This window comes from Vicugna pacos, chromosome 18 (genome assembly GCF_048564905.1).
Source record: "Vicugna pacos chromosome 18, VicPac4, whole genome shotgun sequence".
NCBI classification, from domain to species: Eukaryota; Metazoa; Chordata; class Mammalia; order Artiodactyla; family Camelidae; genus Vicugna; species Vicugna pacos.
Genome location: NC_133004.1, coordinates 13,234,422 through 13,259,999, shown reverse-complemented (window position 1 = coordinate 13,259,999; position 25,578 = coordinate 13,234,422). Strand labels below are relative to the sequence as shown.

At 43.7% G+C, this 25,578-nt stretch overlaps 2 protein-coding genes and 1 long non-coding RNA gene across 15 annotated transcripts in view; 2 read left to right on the top strand and 1 right to left on the bottom strand.

Annotated features, from left to right (window-relative positions):
• TNFRSF17 (TNF receptor superfamily member 17) overlaps positions 1–11,641 on the top strand; it is a 102,773-nt gene extending 91,132 nt beyond the window's left edge. For 4 of the 11 annotated variants that reach the window (XM_072942186.1, XM_072942179.1, XM_072942182.1 and 1 more), the window contains 3 exons: positions 7,812–7,936; positions 8,491–8,622; positions 10,328–11,641. In XM_072942186.1, the coding sequence (XP_072798287.1) occupies positions 7,812–7,936; positions 8,491–8,622; positions 10,328–10,614 (544 nt within the window). In that variant the 3' untranslated portion in view covers positions 10,615–11,641. Of the gene's footprint in view, positions 1–4,519; positions 4,647–7,811; positions 7,937–8,490; positions 8,623–10,327 lie in introns of all 11 variants that reach the window. The other 7 variants (XM_072942188.1, XM_072942185.1, XM_072942184.1 and 4 more) reach the window with 4 other exon arrangements.
• Positions 11,642–12,521: 880 nt separating this feature from the next.
• LOC116284141 (uncharacterized) lies at positions 12,522–14,264 on the bottom strand. Its single transcript, XR_004193903.2, has 2 exons — positions 13,779–14,264; positions 12,522–13,140 (listed from the first exon to the last, which is right to left on the bottom strand). It is a non-coding gene; the product is annotated as an uncharacterized lncRNA (long non-coding RNA).
• A 56-nt stretch (positions 14,265–14,320) lies between these two features.
• SNX29 (sorting nexin 29) overlaps positions 14,321–25,578 on the top strand; it is a 478,692-nt gene continuing 467,434 nt past the window's right edge. For all 3 annotated transcript variants that reach the window (XM_072942171.1, XM_072942172.1, XM_072942173.1), the window contains exon 1: positions 14,321–14,435. In XM_072942171.1, the coding sequence (XP_072798272.1) occupies positions 14,429–14,435 (7 nt within the window). In that variant the 5' untranslated portion in view covers positions 14,321–14,428. The remainder of the gene's footprint in view (positions 14,436–25,578) is intronic.

Sequence of the window (25,578 nt, the reverse complement as noted above, 5' to 3'; positions counted from 1 at the left end):
AACAAACATCACCCAGATCTCATTCATGCAATGTGTCTGTCTCAGGCTGCTCGGGTTGCTATCACAAAATATCGTAAGTTGAGTGTGTTAAACAACAGAAATGCATTTCTCACAGTTCCAAAGGCTAGGGAGTACAAGATCAAGGTGCTGGCAGATTTGGTGTCTGGTGAGAGCTCCCTTCCTGGCTTGTAGCCAGCTGACTTCTCATTGTGTCCACCTATGGCACAAGCCTGCAACAAAGAAACCCTAGAATTTCCAGACTGCCTGGATTTTGGACTCAGTACCGTAACATCAACTCTCTCCTGCATTTTCAGCCTGCTGGGCTGCCCTGTGAATTTGGACTTGCTACCCTCCAACAACTGCATAAGCCAATTCCTTAGAATGTCTATTATCTATCTACTTTCCCACCTATCCATCTACCCATCTACCCATCTATCTCCTACTGGTTCTGTTTCTCCGGAAAACTTTGACCAATACATAGTTATACCCCAGTTATAGAATTACCCTCACAACCTGTCAACATCTAGTCCAGAGTTAAGCCTTGTTTCCTTGAACTTGCTCCCAGATAACCTAACACAAGTCCAAATCCTATAATAAGAATGTTCTAACCTTCTCTAATTGAGTCACCCATCCAGGACTGGCCACATAGTTTGTGGGGCCCAGTAATTGAAAACACAGGGCTCCTGTTAAAAAATTACTAAGAATTTCAAGATGCCAACAGCATTAAAGCAAGTTCCAGGCACTTGTGTGTGCCGGGCCATGTGCACCTGCACAGGTCACTTGGCCCTGTACTTGGCTCTGGAGTCACCACATGGTTCTCCACAGTGGTGGCCTTTGGCTGGAGGGCATTTACTGGAATTTCCTCCCAATCTCTTATGTATACAGATATTTTACTTAAGTGAGAATGTATTCTCACTTATGTGGCCCTATATCCATATATGGTTATGCCACATACCTTGCTAAAATTTGCCACGAATACCTGATTGCTTGTATCCATCTTTTGGAGGCAAAGCACAGTTACTCAAAAAATACGTGAGAAACAAGCTTAAACAGGCCGACCTTGTTTAACTGCACTTCACTTTATTGTGCTTTAAAGATAGTGCGTCTTTTCCAAATTGAAGTCTTGTAGCAACCCTGCGTTGGCAGAGGATGGTTAGCAATTTTAGCAAAGAAGTGTTTTTGAATTAAGGGATGCACATTGTTTTTTCAGACATAATGCTATTGCACACTTAATAGAGTATAGTATAATGTAAACATACCTTTTATTTGGGAAACCACAAAATTTGTGTGCCTTACTTTATTGAGATGCTCACTTTATCGCGGTGGTTTGGAACTGAAGCTGTAGTACCTGCGAGGTGTGCTTGTAACACACGTGAGAGTATGTGGTGAGAAAGAGCATGCTTATGAACATTTGTCTAAAGAAGCTGGGAGTATTAAAGAAAGCACTAAAAAATAATTGCTGAAATAATGTGTCATAATAAATACCATGTACCTCCACCAAAGTAAGTAATATTAAAAGCATCTAGGTATTGATACAGTATTGCGATGACGTTTGAATTTCTAGAAGCTTATTTTTCTACTATGGGAAAAGGTAAGGGTTTTGGACTGAATGTGCAGATTTCCTGTGGGCCACTATGCCTGCTCCGTGCTATACGTTGGTCATCCTACAACAGGAGAATTCTCGCTTTTGTCTGCTACTCATTGCTTTAGTACTACCTCCTTGCCTTAACCCATTTCTCAAACTCAAATGCAGTCTGCCTTCCATCTTTGCAGTGCCTCTTTGCTTCATCATCCCTTGAAATTCTAGCATTTCTTGTTTATTTGTTTGAAATTCTAGCATTTAATACACAATATTGTGTTCTTATCTCTGGTTTTAGGATGATCCCGTTTATGTGGGGTCTCCCCTCCTGGTTTTACTGCTGTAGCCAGCCTTGGGCAAACCACCTTCCCAGAGGTTGACTGGCTCTGATCTTTTTGTTAATAAAAAAAAAAAAAATCAGTAAAGTTTGCTGAGCACTTACTCTGGGTCAGCAACTGTGCTTGTAAATTAATTGCACATAAATTTGTATGCTCTATAAATTATCTTACTTAATCTTTGCAACAATCCCGGGAAGTTGATACATTTACCAAGGACATTGCTATAGATAGGGAAGCTAAGGCTCAGAGAGGTTAAGCCAATTGCCCACACAGGATCCATTGTGGTGGTGTTGGGCTTCAGATTTTTCTGGCTCCAAAACTTGTGCCTTAATTATAATGCTGTGCCTCTCTGAAGGCAGAATCTAGACAGTTCTAAGTGAGTATTTAAGCTGTGGGTTCAAAACAACAAGACTAAAGAGGTGTACCAATCAGGGATCGTCAGGGGAGCTGAGCCACTGTGGGTGTTACAGCGTAAGGGATACATTATAGGAATCAGACCTTCTATAGTAGTGAGAGGAGCTGGGGAGGTGTGGACCAGAGGAGTCACCGACTAGATGATCTGAGAAGTCAGGAACATCCAGTTGCTAACATGGAGCTGTCAGGGGGGGCTCTTGGAGTCATCTAGGTTGCCCCTACCTCTGTGCAATCCCCTCTCTGTGAATCAGCAGACAAGCCTTCACCGATGGGGCTGGGGCAGCCGTTGGTCGGCAGGGCCAGCGTGGAAAGAAGAGCTGGATGCAGAGCAAAGGAGAACGAGGACATGCCTGAACCCATCAGGCATCTTTGTGTCCATCTATCACTGCAGGCGACTATGATGTCTTTCGGAGAACAGTGGCTGCTGCTTCACATCCACTTTCTAAGTCTCATGCATGTTCCTCTGTTGGCCAACTCTATCCTGGAACCATATAGGGATGGGGATGTTGGGAGACACAGCTCCCAGAGGAGCCAGTGGACACAGCACATGTCGCACAGAGGTGATTCAAGGAGGTCAACAGAAGGCAGGGACTGGATGTATAGTCAAGGGCTTTGTGATGGTTAATTTTATGTGTCAATTTCATGGGGCAAGGGATACCCAGCTGTTTGGTACATTATCTTGGGTGTGTATGTTATTCTGAGTGGGTATTTTCAGATGGGATTAACCTTTGAATGAGTACACTGAGTAAAGCAGATTGCCCTCATTCAATGTGTTGAAGCCCTGCCTGACCGTTGAGCTGGGATGTCAGTCTTTTCCCACCTTTGGACTTAAACTGAAACATCGGCTCTTCTTGGGTCTCTAGCCTGGTGACTCTAAGACTGGAACTTACACCCTTGGCTCTAGAACTGGAACTTCAGACTCAGTCTGAAACGTCACCATCACTGTTGACTTTCCTGGGCCTCCAGCTTGCCAACTGCAGATTTTAGGACTTCTCAGTCTCCATAATTGTATGAACCAATTTCTTATACTGAGTCTCTTTCTCTCTATATATACATCCTGTTGGTTCTCTTTCTCTGGAGAACCCTGACTAATCCAGGCCTAGATTTCCCTCTTCAAGTGAAAAATCTAAAGTCCTTGGAGGACTTTGTGTCCTGTTGGTTTACAGTTAAGAGCTGAAGGTCAAAGTGTTCTGCTGTGAAAACTTGTTGGTAGTTTAGTAATCTGGAAAAATAATATTGTAATTGCATGGCATTTTCCTTGCAGAACGCGCTAAGGCTTCAGGAATTTGAGATAGCGTCTCCTGGCTTCTTTAGAGCATTCAGGGAGTGCTGAAGCTTGATGCTGACTCAGGGGTTGGTTTTTCTCCGTGTTCTTTTTGTGCAGAGCGAGCTCAGACCTAGCATTCTTTTGGTGCTGATGTTATTACACCAACAAACTTTATCACGAAACTTAAAAAAGAATCTTTATTTTAAAACCATACAACTTCTATTTTATTGCAACCCCACTAAGTCCCCAGATCATAGTCTTTGAGAACTAAAGGGAATTGTGGAGATACTGTGGCTTGATTTTTCCCAAATTATGTTCCACAAAATGTGTATTCCTAAATGTTCACAAGTTGTCCTTGAAAAAAAAGATTCAATGACCAGGTAGGTTTGAAAAGGCAGCACACACTCTCTCCTTTCTGGAAAATCCAAATGTACTCTAATAAAGTTAGCAATTACTCTTAGACTTTGAAGTAGATATATCAAGTAAGCAGTTGGTAGATGGGTCTGAATTTCAGGGTCAAGGTTGTAGTTGGATACATAGGTTTGGAAGGTAACAAGAAAACCATGGGAGCAAATGAGATGACTAGGGAGACTTCAGAAGGAATGAGTGTGTGAGGTCTGGAGGCACTGCAGCTCTCTTTTGACCACGAGGGAAAGGCCTGGGAATGGAGCCAAGCCCCAGAAGATGGCATTGCTGAGGCAAGTGATAGAGAGAAAGTTGGACATAACTCAAACCACTAAAGTTGATTCTACCATTGGACTTCTCAGCTATAATACCAGTAAATTCTTTCTGAATGTAAGTTTTTATGTCATTTCTTATAGAAAGAGTTCTGACTAGTATGACATCTCCCAAACTCTTTTGCATATTTTTCTCTGTCACCTCTGAGTCCGTGTTTCCCCATCTCCTTCCCTTGTCATGGAGGAGAATCAGCTGACCCTAAGATGCCAGGATTCACCAGTCACCCCTATCCTGAGGAGCAAATCGGAAGGCACAGCTTACCTCAATCAGAGTCTGTTGTCGACATTTCTGGCATGAGTGGAGGAATTAGGTAAGAAAGGGTTAATGTGCCCCAGGCAGGAGAGCCAGTCCAGCAAGCCCTGGACAAGCGGGGGATTTGTGAGGGAGGTGGTAACAGTTTGAAGTTAAGCAGGTGGGAGCTCAGAACTACCAGGATTTGAATATTAATGCTAATAGAACTGCACATATGCCCAGCTGTCATTAAGTAATATTTGATTAAATAATTTTTAATAGTTGCCATAGTATTCTATTGTTTGGATGTATTGTGGTAAATATATCTGGTCTCTTAATTAAGTTGTTTCTCTCTACAAGCAACTCCGCAATAAATATCTGTGAACATTTGTGACTATTTCCTAAGGAGATATTCCTGGAAATAGATCTACTGGGGCAATGGGCTTGCAAAATTTTAAGGCTTTTGATACAAATTGCTAAACTGTCCTCCACGATTGTGTGAATTTACACTAGCACCAAGCAGTAAATAAAGGTACCTGTTTTCTCACCAAAAAAAAAAAAAAAAAAAGAGAAAGAAAAAATAAGGAAAAAGAAAAAGGACGAGTTAATATAGTTAAGGATTTTATTTTTATTTTTGAACTGCTAGCAACCAACCCAAACTGACTCTGGCTAACATCAGCCAAAAAGGGACTTTACTGGAAGGATCACAGGTTTTCCCCACAGAATCAAAGAGACTGCTCAACAAGCAGAGCAGCAAATCTGGGGACGGGGAGGGACCAGAGCTGCCCCGGGGAACCTCAGCAGGCTGTCCTCACTGTCCTCTCCCCTCTGACCCAGCGATCCAACAGCCCACTGACCTGCACTCTCTGCTTGGAGCTTGAAACCATGGAGAGAGAGCATGAGGCAGGACAAAGCCCACCAGTGTGGCCCCTGGGAGCCCACTCAGCACCTCTGTGAAGCTTGGCAACAGGCCAGGAGGCAACTGCCATGACCTCTCTGAGGATGGAGCCCTCCCTGGGCTTCTCCAAGTCCCCGGAGGCCTACAAGGGGTTAGAACAACCTCTCAGGATTTAAGGCCCAGCAAGGGCTCCGGGAGAAAGGCTTCCTTCCCCTGGTGCTTTGGCTTTTAGGCCTCGCACTGTCCTGGACTCTGCCCATCCGTGGTCTCTCTGACTTCTTTAATGTTTACTCTTGTTCCCTTAGCCTGTGCTCTGCATCTTTGGGAGATTTTCCTTTAACGCTGTTCTCTTCCCTCCTCCAAGCTTCCCAGCTGCTGTGGACTGAATGTTTGCGCCCCCTCCCCCCCATTCTTGTTGAAACCTAACGCCCAGCGTGATGGATGGCATTTGGAGGTGGCAGTCTTTGGGAGGTGATTAGGTCATGTGTGTGGAGCTCCCATGTAGGGGATGAGGGTCTTAAAAGAGACTCCAGAGAGATCTCCTGCCCCTTCCACCATGAGAGATTATAGCGAAAAGATAGCTGTCTTGCATTTCATGTTACCGTTATTTTAATATTTATTATGTACTCTTTTAAAAATATGAAAAAGGATAAAGGGTAACAAAAAATACAACAACAAAAAAATAACCCAGCAAATGCCAAGGTATCCACTGTTCAGCTTAATAAAATGAGCCCAATACAGGTGAAGCCTCTTTTGTACCTTCCCTGCCCCCAGAGATAATCACTACCTGCAGCTTGAAGTTTGCCATTTTCTTGCATTTCACTCGAGTCTTGCATTTCTGACTGGTATCTCTGGATATTTCTGTATGGGTATGTCGACTGAAATAAATGCGCAGCCTAAAAGTTGAGAGTTACATTTTGTTAAGGGGAAGGACTTGAGCAGGATGACAGCCTCTCAGAGGCTCTGAGGGACTGCTCCTAAGAGGTGGGGGAGGAGTTAGGATATATAGGAGCTTTACAACAAAGACCAGGTAGTTGAAACAATAAAAGATTACTTGTTATCTAAAGAAAACCGGGCATTTCAAGTTAAAGAATTTAGTGCTTTTCTATGTATGGGAGGAAGCAAACATTTGGGCTCATTGAATTCATTCCTTTGACAAGCATCTAGCCATCTAGGGCCAGTATCCTGTCCTTTCTTATTCTGAGTCCCCTCAGAGTGCACCATTGTGAGTGGCTGCAGAGGCCGGGCTCCAGGCTTGTCTTCACTGGGAGGTGGTGGCAGCTGCTGATGACTTGATAACTTCAGCATTCTTTGTTTACTAAAATGGTTTGCAGTATTTTTCCTTCACAGGTATCTCTCAATATGGTTAAAAGCAAACGCATGTGATTTCATTTATGTAAAAAGGAAAATGCACTACAATCTATCTATGTATCTATCTGTCCATCCACCTACAGAAATCCTTCCAGAAGGATCTATATCAGGCATTGGTCAAACAGAACACATTGGCAGGCCTGTTTGCAAATTCTATGATTCACCAAAATGTTAACAGTGATTATTTCTAGATGCTACGACTATGGATAATTTTGCTATATGCACATCTGTTTTTTGTAAATTTTCAGCAATGGAATATAGATATTAATAATATATTATATTAATGTGTAATATAATATTAATATAATGTTATTATAATTATTGTAATGCCTCACACCTATCTTCCCTCCAATCCTCTTGCCAGTTTAACTACCCTAGACTTCCCTATTTCTATCAGAATTCTGGAATTCTTCGGTTTAAAACCTGGGAGGCATGCTTGACACTCCTTTCCCTCTACATTCTGTCACATCCTACTACACTTTGTGGTTGTTTGAGTGAATTTCCAGCTCCGCTGTTAGACTTTTAAGTTCTCAAGGGGCACAGACCTGGTCTGATCTCCCTCCCTGGGGCCTATCACACAGCACAGCTCACAAACAGGTGTTCTAGAAATGGTTACTGAACCTTCTGCTTGATGCCTCAGGCTTGTCTACTTCTTGCAACTATCACCTGGCTGAGAAATTTCCTCTATAAATAAGCAGTTTCTCTTTCAGGTATGGTTCACCCTCAGTACGTACACTCCATCTCTTACCCCACCCAAGTCCCAAACTTAGAAACTGGAATCAAAGTCAGTATTCAAATCCTCAGCCGCAGTACAAAGAGTCGGCCCCAATGAGAACTCAGTCCTCGAAGTGAAGTTGTTTTTTTTTTCCCCTCGAGACATTCTAGCTGCTGTCACTACATTTGCTGGGGAATTCCTGTTTACTTGTCCTTCCATGCTGTTCTTTCTGTGGTTTCCTTGTTTCTTTTTGTGATGAGGTTCCAGATGGCTCAGCAGTGCTTCCAAAATGAATATTTTGACAGATTGCTTGATGCTTGCCAACCGTGTCGCCTTCGATGCTCTAATACCCCTCCTCTAACATGTCAGCGTTACTGTAATACAAGTAAGTAATTCTGCTTCAGCCATTATTCACTGGTGTGAAGTAGTCTCTCTATATCGCATTTTTTTAATTAAAACTTTTTTTAAATTTATTTTTTATTTTTTGTTGGGGGAGGTAATTAGAATTTACTCACTTACTTGTTTTTTTTTAGAGGAGGTGCTAGGGATTGGACCCAGGACCTTGTGGATGCTAAGCAAGCTCTCTACCACTTGAGCTCTGCCCTCCCCACTAGTCTGTCTATATCCACTACTTCTTTATTCAAAGAAGAAACATTATGGGGAAGGTGGTGAGAGTTTCTTCTGAATTAAAAAGGGAAAGAATAAAAGGCAATCATTTAAATACCAATAGGAACAAAGTAATTATTCAGAACTGATCTTGATTTTTTCCCAGCACTCTTAACAACATAGGCCTTTTAAAATCAACTCTCCTAAGTGAGTATTATTTAGAATTTAAAAGTCAATGCTGATGAACTAGGGGAATTGGATGGTAGGTAATCTTTACTGGATGTGGATATTATGCTATCAGTTCATTATCTCTCTGACATTGTTTTAATTCAGTGAGAGGAACAAATGTGATACTCTGGACCTGTCTGGGCCTGAGCTTGATAGTTTCTCTGACAGTTTTCGTGTTGATGTTCTTGCTAAGGAAGATGAACTCCGAACCATTAAAGGACCAATTTAAAAACACAGGTTGGTTTGATGGTTGATCTTTGAAATCTATTTCCAAGAGGTGGCTATTGTGAATTTCATTTCCTTTACTTTTTTCATGTTGAGTATCTCCTCTGGTAAGAGCTCTTTTGAGTGTGTTAGGCAACAGTTATGTTAAATGGACTTCTTGTAAGAAGCAAGCTTTCTTTGCAGTGTTTACACCACCTTTGCCCGTGTCCTATAATGTCAGCCTTCCCCGACATTCTTCCATTGGTAATTACTCTTCTGAAGTACTGAGGCTTCCTTGGGAAGCATCCATCTCTTTGACCGAAGTTAGCACATTGATTAAATGTCATGCTATCAGAAACAGCTAGCCAGGTCTGCTTCTGTGGGGAAAAGTATATTTGGCAAGATCTGTGGCCATATTTTAATATAAATATAACTGTTGTTTGCTTGGGTGAACATTTCACTGCTGAAAAATGCTAGAAAAGAATAACCAGTTGCTCCTGGATTATTTGAGCAATCATGTCAAAGATTATTATCTTTCTTAAGCAGTTGAGAGCTAGTCCCAGAGATGTGAATGTTCTACTTAAGGGTTTTTTAAAATAAAAATATTTCTGCCCATTATCTTTGCCCATGATCTGATTCCCAAATACTTCACAGCCATTGCCCTATTTCTTTATGCATTTATTTTCCATGCATAATCTGTCAAGCATCCACCTCATTTGCTTTCTAGTGCAGCTAGGAGAGGTAGATGAGTTTACTCATTTTTCTTTTTTTTTGCCTGGGGTTTGAGAGACAGGTGGGGAGTGACTTTACGTGTGATGTTTTGGAAGATGGAGTTACACTGTGGAAGGTTGGGGCACGTCACAGGCACGTCACGGGGACATAATGGAGACCCCTTCCTTATGGGATCATGAGAGATTCATTAAAAAAAAAAAAGCAATCTGCCACAGAATGCTGTAAGAGCAGCATCTTTACTTTGAATTCTAAAGTGTCACCCAAGGCTGATTTTGGTAAAAAGGGCCAGTACCTGAATGCATCCAAGGGCCAACTGGATAAGAAACGAATGTAATGGGACATTGGAGGCTTTGGCAACAGAGAAGCCCATGGCCTGCTTGAAGGAGGCAGGTGCTATCAACTCCAGCTGATTGTTTCCATGTAGGGATGTGGGTTCCCAGTGGCCACATTTTGTTATCTTTAAAAAGAAGAGTCCAGTTGTTTAGATTTGAATGTAAAATCTCTTGATTTAAAAAAAATTTTTTTAACATTTTTTAATTTGCTTTTTCTCTTTAAATTTTATTTTTTGTTGAAATGTAGTTGATTTACAATGTTAGTTTCATGTGTACAGCAAAGCTGTTTAGTTATACATATATGTACAAATATGTATAAATATATTTTCAGATTCTTTTCCATTATAGCTTACTACAAGAGATTGAATATAGTTTCCTGTGCTATACGATGGGTCCTTGTTGTTTATCTATTTTATATATAGTAGTGTGTACCTGGTGAAATCTCTTGATTTTTAAATGTGGGCCAACGTGAAACAGACAAGCAATAACTTAAAAACAACTGTGTGCCCTAAACCAAGTGCATCTTTGAACCCAGCTAGTGTAAGACCCACTCGTTTATTTTGTAGGAAGAGATCTGTCTTGCGCTGCTTTGATTTCTGATATGTGCAGCTAAGTCTGGCATGACCACGTGCCCTGGAAAATTTAGGTTAATGTTTCTGTTTCTGGGCAATCAGGATTGGCTCTCCTGAACGAGGATAATGCTGACGTGGACGATAGCAGTGATGGCAGAACCGATGCGGAAACCCTTCTTTCGAGGGGCCTGGAGTACACAGTAGAAGAATGCACGTGTGAAGACTGTGCCAAGAGCAAACCAAAGGTCGATTCTGACCATTTCTTTCCACTCCCAGCCATGGAGGAAGGTGCCACCATTCTTGTCACCACGAAAACAACTGACTACTGCAGCAGCCTACTAGCTGCCGCAGGTGTCTTGGGGATGGAGAAACCAATTTCTACCATATAATTAACCGTTTCGACTAGTGTAGAGCTACTTTGAAAATCTTTTGTCCAAAGGAAAGGATGATGTTATCAGATCGCTTTAGGGTGATTATCCTTATCAATTGATGATATAGCTTTTTGTCCTCTAGTTCTGGAAAATCTTTATGTTAGGCATATTTTTCTGCCTTATTGCTGAGAGCTTGCTTAACTGTGGAAACTTCCTAGTTTCATGATTAAACTGAGTCACTGGAAAAAAAAGCGCTGCAATGTGTGGATGCCGTAATCACACATTTGTGTGGGTAGACTTACTTCTCTCCTACCCAGGCACATATCCATTTCAAGAGAGACTGGATTTTTCTCTTTATTGTTAAAAGAAAGTAAGGTTGTCCTTTATACTTTCTGTGTATAGGAGAAGCCTAGGGTCAGCCGCACTAATTTAGTGTGCAGTGCATGGCTGGTTCCTGACCTTGCGAGCATTCAGCTTAGTGGAGGCATCAGGCATTATTATAATTATATAAATAAATGTGTAGTTTTCACAGTGCAGGTAATAATAATGATAAGTGGCACTTATTTAGCCTTACTAAGGTGCCAGGGATTGTGCTTCATCTGTGCTAACTCATTTAACGCATACAACCACCACAAGGCAGATGGACCATCATTATCTCCGTGTTACAGAAGACGACAGAAACTGAGTCAGAGCACGGTCACATAGCCAGTACATGATGGAGCCAGATTTAAACCCAGACATTCTGATCTATTCCTATTTTTTCTCTTCGCATCAATTCAATTTTATTGCTAAGATCCCCATCTCTTTGGGCTACAGTCTTAGTTGCTATTGGGAAAGGGTTCCCTTCCTGGGGTTGTGCAAAGGTCCTGGAGTGTTATGGAAGGTTGGTAATGTTTACTTTGATCATTTTTAAGATGCCCACTGGCACCACAGCACAGACCCTTGAGGTCTTGGGGCTTTGTGGCTTTCGTGTCAGGTTTGGGAGATGGGGAAACTTGGTGGGACCTTTTTACCCATCTGGGGCTCATCATGGCTCCATTCCAGGCACTTGAGAGCCACAGGAGACAATACAGTATAGTTTAAGGCACTGGCTCTTGGAGTTTGAATCCTGGCTGTTACTACGAAGTTATAGATGTTGGTGACTGTGAGAAAGTTATTTAACCACTCTATTCCTCAGTTTCCTCATCTGTAAAGTGGGGATAACAGTATCTATTTATAATGTTGTTTTAATGATTAAATGAAAATACACACATATTTGCAAATATATATTAATTTTTATCCCATAGAAGTATCTGTTTCATAATAAGTATTTTGCGTTAGTTAGATTGCCATCATGATGTTTTTCTAAAGGTTTGTAGGTTGTTTTTTCCTTAATTTTTTAATTTTTATTTTTTTGGGTGGAGGTAATTAGGTTTATTTATTTAATTATTTTAATGGAGGTACTAGGGATTGAACCCAGGACCTCCTGCATGCTAAGCATGTAATCTAAGCACATGTCCTCCCCACATCATAATGATTTTTATTAGTCCTTTAAGGTCAAGTCTCTCTGAGGGTAGGTACGTATTCCTTTCTGTTATATGGCCTGGGACTATTGCTCCTAGCTTCTCACAGACTTTCTTCCTTCTTCCCTCATCCCCCTCAATGAGTTTAGGTTTTTCAAAAGCCAAGAAGGGCTGCTGACATTCGGCTTTTGATTCTTGGTTCTCCACTACCAGGTTAAATCTCAGGAAGGAATTAAAACACTTAAAGGCGGTAGTTGGTGGTAGAAAATGTAAAGCACACATGCTATGATTTCAATAACTTAATCCATTTCAAGTGCCACGAAGAAAAACTACAGGGTGCTATGAGAAGGTATGACACGTATTGTCATGACAACTCTATGAAGCAGGCATGTGATGCCTCACCAAAGGTTACAGAGGCAGACAAACCTAAGATGGGCTTTTATTTGGGGGGGGGCAGGGAGAGGGATTCAGACACACTGACTCTTTAACTAGAATAACAAATTAACAACTGTAAAATACAATTTTGAACATGGGAAAAACAACCAACCACCAACCAAACAAGTAAGTATTTTCATTTTTACATACTCTCATTGTCCCTACACATGGCCATATTTTGACAGTTTTAATCATGGTGTAAAGATCATTTCGCATGGGGCTTTTTAAACAATGTATTATCATTGGCCTTTCCTGTGTTTCCATCTTTATAATTAGCATTTTCAACTGCTGCAAGAGGTTCTTTGTGAGGTGGGCCATGAATTGCTTAGCTGTTCTTCTCTAACTAGGCTTCGGGGCTTTCCACTTTTTCTGTAGTAAAAAATAATGCTGCAGCACATCCTTCTCCAAAGATCTCTCTACCTCTGCTGAGTCCAAAAGATAAATTCCCAGGGGCCAGAGAGACAATGTAGTAGGAAGACCAAGTAAGGGTTGTGGGTCACACAGACCTAGGCTGGAATTCTGACTCCATTTCCCAGTGAGGCCTCAATTCAGTGTTTTCAAATGTGGATCTAGACATGAGTGGATCAATCAGTTGTCTCAGTCAGCACTGAAAAAAAGAAAGAAAAGTTGAAGAGGCTACATTACCTACAGAACTGTTTTGTTATATATCTTAAATGCATGCATTCGTGTACTGGGTTGTGGTATAAAATGCATTAAAAATTTTTTTTGGTGGGGGGAGGTAATTAATTAGGTTTATTTATTTATTCTTTGAAGAGGTACTGGGGATTGAACCTAGGACCTCATGCATGCTAAGCATGCACTCTGCCACTTGAACTATACCCTCTCCCCTAAAATGTACTTTTTTACTCTGTGTTATGGGGAAACCAACTTGTGAAAATGCTCCTTTAACCTTTCTGTGTCCCCTTTCTCTTGTCTGTAAAATGGGGCAGTAACCTGGACTCCTTAAGATTATTGTGAACACGTGTTCAAACAAGATCCTTCTAGCTTAATTCCACTGCCACCATCCTAGTCCCAGGTACTAGTATCTCTTGCTGTACAATTCCAATAGCCCCCTAACCAGCTGCCCCTTCTCCATCCTGCCCCACTACCATTCATTGTCAACCCAGGAAGAGGAATCGTCTTAAAACCTAATTCAGATCGTGTCACTCCTTTGCTTAAATTCCTGTAGTGATTTCCCATTCCTTTAACCGCTTTCCATTAAGTAGAGAAGTCCAACCCCCTTACCATGGCCTGTAAGACCCTCCATTCACCTCTTCAGTCTTCTCTCTAACGTAAGATTCTCACACACCTTCTTGCTCCAGTCAACCCCTCCAGCGAGGAGGTTCCTTTTGGAGCACTCTTCCTGCGGATCTTCCCGGGCCGTTTCCCTCTTTCTATCCAGGTCTCTAAGGTCATCTCCGTAGAGAAGCCCTCCGGGATCGCCCACCTCCCCTGTCCCCACGCTTTGGCTCGTTCCTCTTTCTAAATTTCCCTTTTCCGCTACTAGCGCTCTTTGGAAGCGTCCTGTCTCATTTCTTGAGGCCGTGTTCACAGTCTGACTCCTTCACAAAGGTGTGAGCACAGGATGACAGGGAGGCATCCCGTTCGGTCGCCGCTGCATCCTGGGACTCGCGGACCGCGACGCATCCCTGCAGGGGTCTCAGGCCTGCCCCCGGCTCCCAGCCACCTCTAAGGCGCGCAGCACTCCAACCCTGGCGCGCCGCGCGGGCGCCGGTGTTTACGTTCCGGGTCGGGGGGCCGGGCCGTGGAGCTTCATTTCCGGGGCGGGGCCGCGGGCGGGCGGGGCGCGCCGTCTCCCGGCCTGTCTGGAGCGCGGCGGCGGCAGTGGCGGCAGTGGCGGCGGCACGACAAGCACCGGCCCGGGGAGCGGCACCATGAGCGGTGAGTGGCGGCCTGGCCGCTGTCACCCGCCCCGGCCGCCCCGGTTCCCGCCGCTCCAGCTGCACACTCCGGCCCCTAAGTCCCTGCGTCCCGCTTGCTGGCGGACCGCGTCCCATCGCTCCCAGTTTTCTGACCCCATATACGCCCAATTCATGGCCCCCGGACACCTGCACGTCTCTGGCATCCCGGGTCCAGGCACTCCTAGTCCCCTGACTCCTGTCCGTCAGTTACAACCAGCTCCTGGACACCTGTCCCCCGGACTCCCAGTCCCTCCCGCTCCTCCGACACCCTTGCCCAGTTACCAGACCCCTAGTTCTCAGACGTCCGGTGTTAGGATCCCTCCTAACTCCTGGACCCCCTGAGTCCCAGTTTCCAGTTACGGGTCCCCCTGTTCCCCAGTCATTCCCAATACCCAGGCCCTTGTCCCCAGTCACTCCAGTCCCCACACAGGCAAAGAGTGTCGTCTCAAACACCCTTAGTTTGCAGACCCCTGAACCCCGTGGCCCCCGAAAGCCTTGGTTCCTAGAGGACTCTGAGTTCTCCACCCTCTTTGTCTTCCGCGTACCTCCTATTCCCGCGTCCGCTCTTCCCCCAGTGCTTTGCTGTTCCAGTTACCAGTTTCCACTTTCTCATTTTCTCTCTCTGGTCGGTCCTTCTTGTATTTTGGTTATTTATTATGTTTTTTAATACTCCAGCTCCTTCCACTTTTTTTCTAGCTCATTTGAGGTCTCCCCTGCCCTGTCCTGCAGCCCTTCCCCTCTTGTCCCATGCTGAGCCCATCTGGGGACCCCTGCTCTTCCCAGTCCAACTCTCTCCATCCCACCAGCGAGGGGGGTGATTTTGGTGGGAGGCTGGGAGGTGTGTGTGGACAGCTTGTCTTCAGTGTTTCTCAAGTTTAGTCCCTAGACTAGGATGTGTATTCTCAGTCCTTTGCACTGAAGAGATCTGTTGGTGTTTTGGTGCTAAGTCATTCCTGCGTGTTGGATGTGGATATGGGAGTGACTCAGGGAAGCCTCACAGCTGCCCTGACTGGGATCTGGATTTACTTAGGAGGACCCGCCTACCCTCATTCTGCCAGTTTTCCCCTCACTGTGGAATCGCCTCTAAAGAATCCCTGCAACCAGTCCTACTGGCCCTGGCCTTGCACTCAGGCATTTCTGTAGGTCAAGGCTGGGCAAGGTGGAGGCCATATGTCTCTCTTCATCTTCAACTTTTTTGTTTTAATTGAAGTGTAGTTGATTTATAGTATTGTGTTAGTTTCTGGTGTACAGCAAAGTGATTCAGTCATATATATGTATACATACTCTTTTTCATATTTTTTTTAAATTACAGGTTACTACAAGATATTGAATATAGTTCTCTGTGTTATACTGTAGGACCTTGTTGTTTATCATCTTTAACTTTTCTCTATGGATTTTTCCCCATAAGTTATGCGTCTTTAGTTTTGCTCTTCGTGAGCAAGATTTGTGAAATTGATGGCCGTAATGAGGGAGCTAGGGAGGGGAGTTTTCCCGGGAGATAGTCCAGCTTCTGTTTGTCAAATGAATGATTTTTGGCTTACTTAGAGCTTCTGGTCCTTGAACATTAGTGATACTACAGCAAAGTTGTGATGAGCTCGTTTCCCCTCAGGAGGTAACGCAGCCTGGACTCAGTGCAGACCCTGGAGGCAGACAGCTTGGGTTCAAATCCTGGCTCTGCCACATAAAGCTGTGTGATTTAGAGCAAGTTACTCGACCATTCTGGAAGTCTCAGCAAAAATGGGCTAAATAATAGTACCTGTCTCCCAGGCTTGTTGCAATGATTAAATGTAATTACTCGGATAAAGTACTGTGCCTCTCACACGGTATGTGGTCAGGAGCTTGGAGCTGCTGCTGTTGTTTCTGTAAGGACCCCTGTGGGGTTCAGGTGGGGTTGTTTTCTGGCCCAGCTCCAGAATAAGGGCTGGGGGCTAAGCGCGCCCTGAAAATCTTTTCCTTTTGATGTGACTGAGGAGTCTCTGCCTCAGGCTCACAGTTCTGGACCCTTCTTTCTTCTACCCTCAATGGCAGAAGCAGGTGAAATTGACAAGCCAGGGGAAACTGACCAATGTGTCCTTCAAGGAGCAACTTAATGTCAAAACTAAGGAAGTTTTAAAATTTAATTTAAAAAAAACATTAGGTCTAAGGTGAAATTACAAAAGGAACCCAGCAAATGGCTTTTTTAGGGAAAAGCAGTAAGGATGAAAATCTTCTTTTGGAAAGAGTGATTGAGGTAGAAAACGTTGTTGCTGAGGATGGAAAGGGAAGTCCAAGATATTTTCAATCGTTCCGTGAGGGTACAGTTGAAATGGGGTTTTCCACCTGTGGGATTAATAATTGGCACAGAAAAAAATGTGGCATGGAAATATTTCCTTCCTTCCTTCCTTCCTTTCTTTCTTTCTTCCTTCCTTCCTTCCTTTCTTTCTTTCTTTCTTGAAAATTTCAAGCAAAAAAAAAATAGAACAATCTAAGGAATAATTACCAACTCATGACCAGTTCACCCGTGTACCTGGCTCCTTCCTACATCTCTCCCCAGTTTATTTTGAGGCAAATCCCTCACTTGTTTCATCTGTAAATTTTTTAACGTTTCCCTAAAATATAAGGACTCCTTTTTTGAAGACATAGCTCAGTCTATTATCATATCTTATAAGAAATCACCAGTAATTCATTAACATCAGATAGTCAATGTTCATATTTCCATGATTGCCTTGTAATTTTATTTTATAGTGTATTTTTTAAACCCAAAGTCTAAATAAGGTATAAACAATGCAGATTGGTTTGTCTTTTAATTTTTTTAGGTCTCTCTTTTTTAAAGTTTAATTGTTATTTTTTTAATGTTTAATGTATTCACAGAATTGTGCAAACATCACCATAATAAATTTTAAAACATTTTCATTACTCCAAAAAGAAACCTCATACCCATTAGCAGCTGTTCTTCATTTTCTGTCCTCTCAGCTGGGCAACCATCAATCTGCTTTCTCTCTCTTATGAATTTGCCTATTCTGGATATTTCATATAAATCAAATCATACAGTTTGTGGCCTTTTGTGTCTGACTTTTTTCACTAAGTATCATGTTTTAGGGTTCATCATATTGTAGCGTGTACCTACTTCATTCCTTTTTGTGACTGAATAATATTCCATTGTATGGATGTTCCACAGTTTGTTTATCCATTCATCAGTTGCTAGACATTTGACTTGTTTCCACCTTTTTGGCTATTATGAGTTATGCTGCTGTGAACACTCACGTGCAAGTTTTTGCATGGACATATGTTTTTATTTCTCTTGGGTAGATATCTCAGAGTAGAATTGCTGGGTGCATTTGAGGAACTGTCAAGATTGTTTTCCAGAGCAGCTGCACCATTTTTCATCCCCACCAGCACTGTATGAGGTTCTGGTTTCGCCATGTCCTCACCAATTGCCTCTTTGATAATAGCCCTTCTAGTGACTGTGAAGTGGTGTCTCTTTGTGGTTTTGATTTGCATCTCCCTAATGAGTAATGATATTGAGCATCTTTTCATGTGCTTATTGGCCACTTTAGAGAAATGTCTGTTCAGGTTCTTTGTCTTTTTTTTTTTTTTTTCCCCTAACTGGGTTGTTTTTATTGTTGAGCTGTAAGAATTTTATGTAATTTCTGAGTACAAGTCCCTTATTAGATATATTTGCAAAAAATATTCTCCCATTCTGTGGGTTGTTTTTTGCTTTCTTGATGATATCTTTTGAAGCACAGTCTTTTTTTAAACTGTAGGTTCCCCTTTCATCTCTCTCTCCTTTTTTTTTTTTTGCCCCCTTGCAGCTTTTGTTGAAGGAAACAGTTTATCCTGTAAGGTTTCTTTGTGGGATTTTGCTGATTGCATCCTTTTGGTGTAGTTTGACATGTTTCTCAGTCTCTTGCATAGCCTATAAATTGGCAATTAGAGCCTGCTATGTTTTGTAGCTGAAAATGTTTGAGTCATGTCAGATGGGTACAAGGCCGAATACATTAAGTGAAAATAACCAGGAAGTGGAATGGTTAGGTAATGCATACACAAGATAAATGAGCATCATGAGGCCAAAAACAACTTAGATGACCATTAATAGGGAGTAGACAAAATGTGTGTGGTATGGTCACGTGATGGAAATCCTCAAAGATGTTGAAAGGAATGAATTAGAATTATGTACATCACTGTGGCTATACCTCAACATTAATGTTCTCTAAAAAAAAAAAGCAGGGTGCAGAATTGTACCTTGATGCACATTCAAACGTGCACATGAAACAATGTTTATGGATTCATATATGTATGTAGAAGTAAATTGTTGCCAGGAAGATGGATACTTGCCAAACGTGGGTGGTTGTCTTAGGGTGACAGTGGTCATGATTTACTTGTTTCTCTTTAAAGAATCCGATAGTTAGGAATGTTTAATTACCAACCTCTGCTAGCTAAGGAGCTCTGATTTTCAGATAATGCTTTTGCTCTTACTGGGAAAGTAGAACTTGTAGGGTCAGAAAGCCGTTATGATTCTCAAGCATTATCTTTTGGAAGACTTTATATTTGAAGGTCCTTGATGCTCCTTTCCATCAGTAATTATTCTGTCACAAATCCTTCTTAAGTTAGAAAGACACTGAAATCCTCATTTCAAGGGCTGGCTAAAGTCAGACCCAGAGAGGTGAAATAATTAGTGAAACAGAAGCTCTAAGGGCTGAAAACACCAGAGTTTGGGGCTTAGTGGATAATTTACTGCTGCTGTTTCTTGTCTGATTAGGTACATTTTAGCAGCTATTTCTTACTTTATGGAATGTTGAAGGTCATGGTTTTCTCTTTGACATTGCTGGGTCATCGCCCGCAGTGGTTTGTATTTGGAATGAAGAATCAGCTGAAATGAGTGAATGGAAAAAAAGAATGTCTGGTTTTCATTTAAAGCAGAAAAAGTGATGCTATGACCCCCCCCCCACCCCTCAACTATGAAGGCACTGGGTTGATCTTTTATGGCAGATGGTAAGAAGTAAGTGTTCCACTGACAGCAGACATTTAATCACCTTCTTTGCGAGCGAGTGGCCATGGACTCAACCCCACCGATCTCCACTCTCACACTCCCTTGTTGCATAGCTGTGCCTGGGTAACCAACAGGAAGTCAAATGCTCGGAGGCCTTAAATTTTGAAACTAAAATCCAAGATTTTATGGACTTCTCTAAATTCTGGCAATGTGACCATAATCCCAGATAAAGCACTTTGCATCCTGCCACCGTCTTGACTGTGCATAGGCCCTGCTTTCTCAACAGGGTCATGTCACTCCCATGGGGGCGAAACATCCACTCTTATGTATAAAGCACAATGTGCATGATGTTCAGTATATCTGTGGTATTAAAATTTCATGGACGGGGTGATTAAGAAAAAAGTGTCTAAGAAGGATCCTAAGAGGGAATGAAAAAAGATTGAGAAACACTGACATAGGCTGAAGTAATCCTATCACTATCATATAAATTTGACTTTTATCCTTAACATTTCTGGGTACAACTTTATGATACGGCTGCATGGTCTTCATACTGATCATTTTTATGGACTTAATAACCTATCAGTAATCCATCATTTTACATGGTGCATGATTTTTAAATTATTGACTTTGCCTGTGGAAATTTATCCCCCTCCCTTTTTTCTTTTTGTTCCTATTATAAGTAGTAGTGCAGCGAACATTTTTGTTCAGGGTAGTTTTCCTTCCTTTCGGTTGTGTCTTTAGGGTGATTTCCCTGAAGCAGCATTAACATGAAAGTGTCGACTGTTCTTGATGACTCTTTGTGCCAAAGCTGATGCACTAGTTTAAAATGCTTCCTGGTAAGAGTGAGGCACCAGTGGCCACGGAGCCTAGCCAGAGAGTCAGGGTTCAACGTCCACAGTCGTTTGTTGGGTGACAATTCGGGGCATCTTCTGTCACTTAGCAAAGGGCTGTACCGCTGGTGTTGGTTGGAGTGAATTGAATGAACGTACCAGAAAATGTTTTGTCAGAGTGATGGGTATGTTAACCAGGACCCTTTTCAACTGCATGTGGCAGAAGCTGATTTCACCACAGTGGGAGTTGAAAGCATCTTGTAATGGTGAAGTCTAGGGATAGGGCTGGCTTCAGGCTCAGCTGGTGCTCGGAAAGTCATCGGGACGAGCTTTCTGTCCAGCTCACAAGTCTGCTTTCCCCTCTGTTAGCTTCACCTCAGGCAGCCTCTCCTCCATGGAGGCAGGAGGGCTCCCAGCAGCTCCTGGGTCACGTCCTACAGTGTAGCAGTACTCAGGCAGAGCAGGCTTCTTTCCCAGTTGCTCCAGCAGAAGTCCTGGGGCTGACTCCCAGCAGACTGGCTGGCCATGTGGCTGTTCTGGAACCCCTTACCAGCCCAGATCGAATGCCCAGCCCAGAGCCCAAGGGTAGTGTCTGTCCTATGTGTCTGGAGGGAGTATGAACTGAAGGGGGAGGATTGTTGTAATTTGGAGTGGGGTGGTCAGGGAAGGCCTTGCAGGGAAGGTGATGTCTAAGCAGAGACCTGAGGGAGGGAAGAGGGACTCCTGAGCAGCTGGATGGATGCCTTTTGCTGAGGTGGGAAAGAATGCGGGAGGGTTAGCTTTGGAGGCGAGGCATAGCAGTTTGAAGCCTCTGGTGGTGGGGTGAGTACCCTTCCCCAGCCCTGACTTCTACCTGCCTATCCAGGAGCCCTCAGAGGCCTGGCCATAGTGCATCCTCTGTCCATCCGACAGCCCCCTGCTGGGCATGGGCTCCCTGGCTTCCTGGGCTGGGACACCTGGCCCACTGACGTCTTGTTTCTCCTTGCTTGCAGCTGCATATTTTGGAATCTGCTCTTTCCTCCTCCACCTTTTAAAAAAAAGAAAGAAAAAAGCAAAACCCCAAAATGACATTGAAGACTATTGTGGAAACAGAATAATACCTATAAATATACCTTTCTATCACATTAAATATTTAGGTTTTTAGGTATGCCACTTCAGTGTTTGTTCACAACGTACACATTTTTCATAATTGTACTGAGTCTACATTTGAATTAGTGTTTCTGCTTATTATAGCATTTATGCATGTTCCGTCTCTTCACAATTATTTAAAAATGCTGCATAACATTCCACTAAATTGATGTGCTGTAGTTATTTAACCTTTTTCCCTTTGTTGGAAGAGAAAGTCAATTTCATTTATGATGTTCTAGGATGGAACTGGCAAGCATTTTCTGTAAAGGGCCAGATAGTAAATATTTTCCGCTTTGTAGGCCATCTGATCTCCGTCCCAACTACTCATCCCTGTTGTTGTAGAAAAGCAGCGCAGGCAGTGAGTAAATGGAGGACTGTGGCTGTGTTCCAATAAAACTTTATTTAGAAGAACTTCAGCAGCTGGATTTGGTTTGGGGGCTGTGGTTTGCCCACCCGTCTTCTAGAACACTGCAGGGAAGAGTCTGCACCCCCGATACTGTTTAGGTTGGGCTTAGGTTGCAGTGGAAAACACTTTGGACTCAGGCAGTGCTGGATTTAACTCTTTTTTTTTTTTTTTTGAAGAACTTGGGCAAGTTGTTGAGTTTCTCTGACTCTAAGAAGATGGAATGAAAGTGAGTGATGATCGTATAGTACCTTACTCAGTACCTGGAAGGCAGAGGGACCGGGTATAGTTACTTCTTAGTGTTCTCATTTCTCCTGTTTCTTCTTGGCTTAGTTTCCTAAGGGTCAAGAAAATGCTTTGATGTCCCTGCTACTTTTTGTGTTCCCTGCTACACTGCTTTTCAGGACTCTGCCCTGTCTCCCTGGAGCCTTACCAGCAACAGGGAATTTCATTTTAAATGTTTCTTGGTGAATTTAGTACTTATACAGTGGTAACATGCGGTGGTTAATTTGGTAGGTTTATAATTTGCATTTCTTCAGCCATGAGGGAAGATACAGTTTCTCCCCAGAGTGTTTGCACGCTGCACTTTTTCTGGTTTTCTTTTACAGCAAGGGTTGGTAGACTAGGCTGGCCCCCTGTTTTGTCAATAAAGCTTTATTGGAACTGAGCCACACGCATTCTTGCTCTTGTCCATGGCTGCTTTTACACTCTGATGGCAGACTTGAGTGGCTGTGACAGGGACCGCTTGGCTTGAAAAGCCTAAAACATTTTCCGTTTTGCTCGTTACAGAAAATGTGTGCTGACCCCTGCTCTAGGGTGGATTCTTTGCCCCATTATGAGCCTGCTGTTGACCCAGTCTTTGTTTTTAGTCTTCACAAGGTCACTTGAGTGGCCCAAGGCCATCTGCCTCCAAGCAGAGCCTGCCTCTTTCCATTGTGTGGTGGCAGACACTCTGTCCTTTTGTCCTCATCCAGCTGTGCCACTTTACCCTGCAATGCTGGGAACCAGCGCCCTGACTTTGGGGACGAACGATTGTCTGTTTTAAGTGTTCCTGTGCGAATGCAGACAAAACCAGCGCTTCCCTCAGCGCACTGCGCGCATGGGGCCCTGCTTCTGTGTCCTAGTCTGTTCTGGTCCTCTCTGGGGGGGCCACAGAACTGACCTGTAAAGTCTTGATTCAGCAATTGTTCCTTCTGAGAGGAGGGCCACGTTAAAGCTGGTTTCTATCCCTGGAAACGCTCACCACTCAGGTTGGGTGTGGGGAGTAGGCTCAGGGCCCCCCATATCCCTTCTGCAGTAGAGATTATACCAGAGGTTAAAGACTGGAAGGCAGGGGAGCACAGTTCAGAGAACAGTTTATTGGGCCCACGGCAGGAAGCTTTCTCAGAGAAAGTGACCATGAGCCAGCCATTCAGAGATTGGTTTTCCTTCGGTGGCCCTTTGCACAGGGAGCCCTTTTTCTGCATTGAAGGTTACCTGTCCAAGAGGCTACCTAGTTTTGTGGAAGTCTGAAGGCCTGGGCTCGGGGGTAAAATGTTAAGTCTCTCCCCTCTGAGCTGTTTTTTAACAAGTGATCAATGTCTCCAAGCCTCAGTTCCTTTATCTGTTACAGTGGGGCTGCCAGCACCTGCCTTACCTGTGGATGTAAAGGTTTAATGTATTTCTCAGGATGGAAAATTGGTAACAGATTTGGCCTCCAGGCATGTTATGTTTGGTTCATGCAGAGTTGGCTGAAACACTACTCTGAAAAGAGTATAATTAAGTGCCAACTAATTGATATAAAGTTCTGAATTCCCAGCTTCTCTCGACAAACCAGGAGGTGGGGCAACCCCGTGCTGGTGTTGCTGTGTGATTCCATCAGCTGGGGCTGAGTTGCAGCTCCCACCTCTAAAGGAGCATCTGCCTCAGTTCACGCAGCCTGCACCCCACCCTCTCTTCTGCCTTCCCTGCCCACTTCACTCATTTACATTCTCCACCTGACCCTGTAGGCATTGGAGGGGTCTGATTTGGCCTTGAATATGCCTTGAGTCTGTAGTGGGCTGCCCTTTCTGCCCCCTCCTCCTCCATGTCTGCTTTCTTCCCATCTCTTTGTTGGAATGGTGGTGGATTTCACACGGGGAGGGGGGAGGGTGGTGGCAATTAAACAACGAAAACAGCAGTACAGCAGTACCAAATTCACCACTGGACCGAGAGCACCAGGCATCCCAGATGTCTGCAGATGTGGCTGAGTATGAATTCTACCAGTGACCACAAGTTGATGTCCTGTCCCTTGTGAAGCTCTGACGTGGAGTGCTGGCTATAGCGTGAGGGCAGATGGGAACGTGATTTTGATGTGGACCGGGTCTGCAGCCTGCTGGGGACCCCTAACATGTAACCATCTTACCGCTTACTGGGTGGCAATAAAGTCCGGAAACATAGACACTATAGTTTTAATTTTTAAAAACCTCCTCTGATTAATTCCCCTAGTGCTTTGGTTGGCAAACCATGGCCAGTAGGGTAAGTCCAGCCCAGGCCTGTTTTTGTAAACATCTACCCTCATTCAGTAGTTTATTTATGCATTGTCTATGGCTGCTTTTGAGACATAAGAATGGAGTTGCGTAGTTGTGACAAAAGCCTAAAATATTTACCACCTAATACTTTACAGGAAAAGTTTACTGACCCCTGTTCTAGGGGATATTAAAGGCACAGGTTTATTCAGTGAAAATCAGAAACACGCATCATCTGAGACAGCGCCCCACATGCTTACGGGGCTCCATAGAAATGCCATGTTAATTGCAGTTTTGCAGGGTGCACTGAACAAATCACATAATATCACTGAATGTATCACGTGTTTGTTATATCAGAAAGTCATTTGTTGTGAATTCATCTGTGCTTCCAGATGTTATGGCCTCTGTGTAGATAATTTGGTTCAAGAGGAGATGGGAGCAAACGGGCTTTTGGCCAGAGCTGGGAACAGCCGTCGTGGAAGGGGTGGCCTGGCCACTCTCATGGAGGAAAGCTGTGCTGGACAGGGCAGCAGAGAAACGGGGTTGTGGCTGGAACAGTGTGGAGGGGCAAGGCATGGTTTTTATTAAATTGGAGGGAGGTGTTATGACATCCCCGCGTGCTGTAGGAATTGCGTAGATGAGAAGAAAAAATTGACGATGTGGGGAAAAGAGGGACTTGCTGGAATGTGTCCTTGAGCAGGTGAGAGGAGATGGGGTTCAGAGCACAAGTGGGAGTTGAGCTTAACTCTCTGTGAAATGGGATAATCAAACTTATTTATGTTAGGGCAGAATTTCCCTATATGGCACCACTGACATTTGGGCTGGATTCTTCTGCATTGTGGGGAGGCTGTCCTGTGTGCTGTGGGGTGCTTAGCAGCATCCCTGGTCTCTACCCACTAGATGCCAGTAGCAGCCCCCGAGTTGTGCCAAAAATGTCTCCAGACGTTGCCAAATGTGCTGCAGGGGGAGGGGAGGTGAAATCCTGGTTGAGAATCACTTATCTGCACCATTTCTTTGTAGGGTCTTCTGTAAGTAAACCTCTTTGAGCTCTCCGTATTTGAGTTTGTCTGTTGTTTCCTGTTAGGACCCTGACTGATGCAGGAGTTAAGGAGCTACCAGCATCACACAGACACTCCCCTCAGTATAATCAGAAATGTGAAAGAGAAGTGAGCTTGGCTTTCCTACCGTGTGACTCAGCGTGGGGCTGGGTGCTCACTGGAGCCTGTCCTGCCCTTCGGGGGCTCCTGCTGTAGTCGCGCCTTTGGCTAGGGATGTACTCTGGGTCTCTGTCCACCTGTTGCAGACTT